Source organism: Microtus ochrogaster, chromosome 19 (genome assembly GCF_000317375.1).
Source record: "Microtus ochrogaster isolate Prairie Vole_2 chromosome 19, MicOch1.0, whole genome shotgun sequence".
NCBI classification, from domain to species: Eukaryota; Metazoa; Chordata; class Mammalia; order Rodentia; family Cricetidae; genus Microtus; species Microtus ochrogaster.
This window is the reverse complement of record NC_022021.1, coordinates 267,631-274,314: the sequence shown is the minus strand read 5'-3', so window position 1 is coordinate 274,314 and position 6,684 is coordinate 267,631. Positions and strand designations below refer to the sequence as shown.

At 37.6% G+C, this 6,684-nt stretch overlaps 1 protein-coding gene across 5 annotated transcripts in view; it reads right to left on the bottom strand.

Moving 5' to 3' along the window:
• Bdp1 (B double prime 1, subunit of RNA polymerase III transcription initiation factor IIIB) overlaps positions 1 to 6,684 on the bottom strand; it is a 92,682-nt gene that overhangs the window by 28,514 nt on the left and 57,484 nt on the right. For all 5 annotated transcript variants that reach the window (XM_013349674.2, XM_013349675.2, XM_026783697.1 and 2 more), the window contains 5 exons: positions 5,922 to 6,044; positions 3,655 to 3,691; positions 3,148 to 3,240; positions 1,530 to 1,761; positions 830 to 990 (listed from right to left, as the gene is read on the bottom strand). In XM_013349674.2, coding sequence (XP_013205128.1) covers positions 830 to 990; positions 1,530 to 1,761; positions 3,148 to 3,240; positions 3,655 to 3,691; positions 5,922 to 6,044 — 646 coding nt within the window. The remainder of the gene's footprint in view (positions 1 to 829; positions 991 to 1,529; positions 1,762 to 3,147; positions 3,241 to 3,654; positions 3,692 to 5,921; positions 6,045 to 6,684) is intronic.

Sequence of the window (6,684 nt, the reverse complement as noted above, 5' to 3'; positions counted from 1 at the left end):
GGATCTCTGTGAGTTCGAGACCAGCCTGGTCTACAAGAGCTAGTTCCAGGATTCCAGGACAGGCTCCAAAACCACAGAGAAACCCTGTCTCGAAAAACCAAAAAAAAAAAAAAAAAAAAAAAAGAAAAGAAAAGAAAATATAGCAATCAAGAAAACATGATGCCCTGCAAAGGCAGAAGGAAAGAACCAAGTCCACAGATTGTCTTCCCGTTTCCACACACTCATTCCCCACTCCACACACACACAATAGTAAATTTTTAAAGGTATTTTATATATGTTACCACATAAATGAATCCTAAAAACACTGTGCTAAGTGAAAACATCAGACTCGATTATATTTTATGTTTCTATTCACATGACATGTCTAGAATATGCAAATGTACAAAGGCAAATATAAATTAGTGGTTGCTTAAGATTGAATAGTAGCTACTGATGATGGCAATTACACAGTTTGGTGAACAGAACACCACTAATTATAAACTTTAGATAGATAAAGTGTACTGTGTATGAATCATGTCTCAATAAAACACAATACCTTTTATTTAGATAGCCTTCACCTCCAGGGGGCTGGATTACAGTGTGTTCTCCCTCCCTCTCCCTTTCTCCCTCTCAAAATACATGTGAACAAACTATTCACACACATAAAAGTTTAAAATAAAACTTAAAACTCTCTATCACTACAGGAGTCACACATGCTGTAGTGAGCATGTAAAGGTCAGAGGTCAAGCTCAGGTCTACAGGCTTATGTGGCAGTGCCTTTACAGAAGAGCCATCTCACCCTACAGTATCTTCTGTCAATGGAACTTTGTAAGAGAAAAATTAAACTCACCTCTTTGAATTTCCACTTCTGTCCCTTTGGTTACACAAAAACTGGCAACTTCCTGATGATCCTCAAGCCCATAGACCCCTAAGATCTTCTCAGGACTTGGTTCCGCTGTGATAAAATGACTCTCCATTCCCACATGTTTGGTCACTGCAGGAGCTGTGCTCCTACAAGAAAGGGAATGAGAAGTTATCAGCTGTGTAAGAATCCCTTTGCGGTGTCATGTCTAGTGCCGAGACAGCTAATACACCACCACCCAGGTGCACATAATATGTAATTGTTTGCTTGTCTGTTGGGACAAAATATCAACACACAAGGAGCTCCCCTAAAACTCAAGCTATCTCCTGCTCCAGCCTCCAGAAAGCTAAATGCAAGAATGGACCAAGACACCTGACAGACGTCTGCTTCTGAGTGCTAAAACTATGAAGTGCTTAAGTTACTATGACACTTGAGAAAATAGAAACCATGTTTGTAAAACAAATTACATTTATATAAACCTATTTCACTTAAGTGTCAAAGACACAGAAAATATATCACTGTGATTTTATATGTAAAACCAATAACCCAATATCAGTATCAGTTAATATTTAATGTGTGAAAAATTGGCATCGTCTACTTTAAATTTATATACAAGTATTACTAGAAGCTAATAACTAACTTGATGATGCTGTTTAACTGTATTTGTTAAATTGAATATTAAAATAACCTGGTTGACAGAGTATTCTCCATTATTTCTCCCATGACATCAGCTTCTTCTTCTCTAGTACTTTGTTCCTTCGATACAATCTTGTTTTCCTCAAACGATGCAGGCGACATACTAATGACAGGTGAAGAAACCTCCTGATATTCATGAACAATTTTGTGATTTACATTATCTGGGCTAAAAGGAACATGACTTTTATCCTTTGAATGAACATCAGGAAATACACATACTCCTACTGCAGAAAAAAATAGGAAATTAAAATTGACCCAATATTAATAGCTACCTGAATAAAATGAATTCCTCAACATTCAATTAACTGTCTAACTTTAGTATTAAAGTTTATTCTATTATGATTTAAATTTAAATTCATTATCTCGCATTTCATTTAAAAACTTGACTTGTAATAAGCATATTATTCTTAGCACTAAAATTCTGGAGTACTCTAGTAAACTTTCAATAACTATATACTGTTCTACATAGATCTCAAGACAGGACATCATCATTTAATAATTTTTGAAAACTGTACTGTATGTACTAGAAATTTGTGACAGGTTCCAGTATAATATTCTGCCACTGAGAAAGAAGCCCTATCTGTAACACAAATTAGAGAATCCCCTGAATCAGTTATGAACTTACAAGTCTAACAACTAATACGAAAGGCAGATCATCCATTACCAGTCAATAAAATTAGCTGCAGTTAAAGATAATGAGTCCAGATCACAGCTTCTGGAGCAGGAGATTTAGCACAGTTACAGAATACTTGCCAACAAGTCCAAGGCCCTGGGTTCCATACCCCATTCCCCCAAAATAAAAATTAAAACAACTGTATAGTTTCTAAGTTTGCTTAATGTATTAAAGATCTAAATTGGCCTTTCCTTTGGCCCCTTTCACTACCAGAACAGTTAAACTAGAATAAATCATCTCAGTAACTACTATTTACCCCTTCACAGATTTATCAGAGTTATGAACATCATCTCAAGCTGGAACCCCTTTACTAAATAAATGTCTACACAGTGATCAGTGGCCAGTGACCTCCATTAGCCAATGATGTTTATGATGGTTACAAGCTACAGGTACACAGGTTGAGGATTTACTAGATAACTACTAGTCCATGAATACAAATCCCACACCCTCCCCCTCCTCGCAACAAGCTTTGGTTGCCCTGGAAATCACTATGTAGACAGGTCCGCTGCAAATTAACAGAGATCTGCCTACCTCTGTCTGCAACCCTATGCCTGGGGATTAAAAGCCCAGGCTAATTATTATTCTTGGTATTATTCTATTATTTTTAGTTATGAGCCTACCCTTTTTAACAGATTAGCCAATCTCTCCAGCCTCAAATTATTCTTGTATTTTAAATAATTTATTTATTTTTACTTTAGGTACATTGGTGTTTTTCCTACATGTATGTGTGAGGGTGTCAGATCCCCTGGAACTGGAATCACAGACAATTATGAGCAGCCGTGTGGGTGCTGGGAATTGAACCAGAGTCCTCTGGAAGAAAAGCCAGTATTCTTAACTGCTGAGCCACCTCTCTAACTCCAGGCCCCAAATTATTCTTAATAAGCCAACTGCATCATCTCAAAAGCACTACATCTAGAGAGACTGTCTTCATTCTTACCATCACCCTGTTCAGTGATGATCTCCGACTGCAATACTATGTCTCCCATTGTAAGCAAAGTTATGGCAGCTTCGGCACTTCCATCACTGGAACCTTGAATAAATATACCAATGTTAAAACAGGTCTGCTTACTTAGAAAGACCTCACTCAGACACTCATCGTCTATAACCAGTTTCAACAGCCTTCCTCCCACCACCCAGTACTAGTGTCACACTGTCCAGGGTAGACAGACCATCAGTGTTGACTCTTAGCTCTTGAAAACACGTCCCTCACATTAGACTAACTCTGGGCAGCTCCACAGGAAACATAAAGTAACTTCATTACTTAACATTAACTCTAGGCTCAGCTTCTAAAGCTAGGTTTGGAGAATCCCAACTTCCTATCAAGGTGACAGGTTAATGCCACTGTTCTACACTTTAACAAGCTGTCCTACTTACCTGCTGCCACTGCTAATCACCAAGCTACAGTTAACCAAGTAGTTTTAATCAATTCTTTGTTAACAGTTACCTGGTTCTTCTGGGGTCTGTTCACCTATGACCATTTCCTAAAAAAATGGAAAAGATAAGAATATCCTAAGTGTTTCCCCCAAACAAATGGTATGTTTTTGTTGTTTTTAAGCATCACATGGTACACATCTTTCTAGGCTTTTAGTTATAATAGTTACTTTTCTTAATTTATGTCCGATCATAAAGCTTCACAAATAAGAACAGAAAAGCATAAAGACTGAATTCTTTTATATCTTACATGATTTTCTGTCTCCTCATCATTACTATGTATATCTAACCATTCTTAGAGCCTCACAATCATAACCCTTTCAACTCTAAGTCAGATCTGCTATCAGTTTACCCAATAAAAACTAGTCTGGCCAGGTGCACAACTTTAATCCCAGCACTCAGGAGGCAGAGGTAGGCGGATTTCTGTGAGTTCGAGGCCAGCCTGGTCTAAAAAAGAGTTAGTTCCAGGACAGGCTCCAAAGCTAGAGAGAAACCCTATCTCGAGGAAAAAAGAAAAAGAAAACAAACAAACAAACAAAAAAAACCCCTACAATCTGGGAGAAGATACCAACTTCCTACACTGAGGGACTTAAATACAGCACATTTTAACGATGCACAGGAGACAGCTGACCAGAGAGGTGGCATGAGCTCCACTGACCTGCTGTCCAGTAAGATGCCAAACATGACTTAAAAAGCAAACATTTATAACCTCTAGAATTGGTCCTAAGTGCAAAAACAAATGAGAAACAGCTATTCAGCAAAATCTAGAAAAATTGGTAGCTAACACAAGCATTTGTGAACCACAATTGCTCAATGGCCCTTGTGTCAGTGGCTAAGCAGCTAAGACTTTCTCCTAAGCTGTGGTCAGCTCTCTCCCCACCATAGGTCCTGGAGGACCAAGACTCTAACACCTAATGCCACCATCAGCAGCAGCAAAAACTCATCTGTTATGAATATGGACATAAATACACTTGAAATACTAGGAAACGAGGGGCTGGAGAGATAGCTCAGTGGTTAAGAGCATTGCCCGCTCTTCCAAAGGTCCCAAGTTCAATTCCCAGCAACCACATCGTGCCTCACAACCATCTGTAATGGGGTCTGGTGCCCTCTTCTGGCCTGCAGGCATACACACAGACAGAATACTGTATACACAATAAATAAATATTTTTTTAAAAAAGAAATACTAGGAAACAATATAGAAGTATAAAAAAATCATACGTGATAATCAAGGAGGAACTATCTCAGGGAAATAAGTTTTCTTCAACACCAAAGAACTATTGCTAATGCAACTTGTCAATACAGTAACAAAAATATTTATATGTCTGTATCATGAATAAAAATTAAAACCGTAAAAACTACACACGACAAAGTCTAAAATCCTTTCACAACAAATCAGCACAGACAGAAGGGGGTTTCTTCAGCCTGATAAAGACCATCCTAGAAATCCCACAACCACCATTCTACTTAGGGACATAAGATCAGCTGCTTTTTCCTAAGACTATGACCAAATCAAGGATGTCTACTTGTACTGTGCCTAGAAGCTGATTTACAATAGAGGCTCTAACCAAGGCAATCATACAAGAAAAAGAAATAAAACATATTCAAATTGGAAAGTATTATAAATTGAATTTTAAAATTTCCAAAACTGTAAGTGTATCTTCCCTAGAAAAAATCTTTATAAATGTACTTGGTTTCAAACAAACCACAGCATTAGACCTAATTCAATGCATCAATAAAAGACACAAACATAAACAATGGGAAGAATGTCAGGCAATGGAAGCCAAGGTTAGAATGCCAAGAAATGATAAAGCACTAGCAACTTCCAAAAATGCAGGAAGAAAGGAAACAGAAGCTTTCTTTCTCAGATCCACTAGAGAAACCTACTTGAAGTGGCTGCACACATGTGGTGCACATACATATGTAGGCAAAACACATACACAAAATAAAAACAAACATAATCTTTGTTGGTTTTTAAAAACCATCTCTACTATACATTTATAATAGTGTAGCTAGTTTTGTGTAGTTGCTGTAAAGTTTATTTAACGAAGACTTCTGCCAAGAATTTTGAGGGTAAATTCTATGATAATATTCAGAGCTTTAGAAAACAAACACAAAAATAAGTTTTACAATCAAAAGTAAAATCCATGAAAATTTATATGTTCCAACTACTCATAAACCAGTTCCCCACATGAGAAGGAAAAATTAAAGACCATTATGAAAATAATCCTGCACTTTTGAGGGAGGTAAACAGGGAAAGGCAAACATGAACAAGGTACTCACAAATGCTGGGGAATGCAAATCTTCTTCTGGTTGCACATCCTCAGTTGTTGGATCCGTGTTTGAAAGCTGATGCTCAACAACCGTTACACATCCTATGTCTGCAACATCCATGGTTATCTCCAGCTGTCATAACAAGTGTTATTATTTCAATTAGACAATACACTCATTAGAACATCTCATTTTTTCACACTAATAATCCAAAATAAACATTAAAATGGAGGAACATGCCACAATTACACAGCTAAAAAACTAAGACAGTAATTCTTAGGGACTAACAACTTAGCAAAAGTAAAACATTACTTTACCGAGGGGTCTGAGTCTACTACAACGACTACTCAAAATCTCTGCAGCTAATCTGCTGAGCTGCTGGCATTTCACTCCCCATTCCCTTTCCTTTGTCTCAATTTAGTCCATTTGCTAGCATTTACATAATAGTTTAAAAAATACAAGCATATGAGCATAAACATACAAATCCTAATTATACACTAGGTCCCTGCCCTCAACAGACTCATACTTTAAGAAAAACACCTTAACTATACACAAAGCTGTACAGTACCATAAATATTACAGTAGTGATGACTTAATATCACTCCTGGTGAAACAATCCTCTCTCTCCACCCCCATAGTTACATGAATCCTGACACTCAATGTAACAGGTTCACTCACACTCTTCACTTAGCAGCTGGTTAAAGGAGCGCGGTGGTGGTGCACGCCTTTAATCCCAGCACTTGGGAGGCAGAGGCAGGTGGATCTCTGTGAGTTT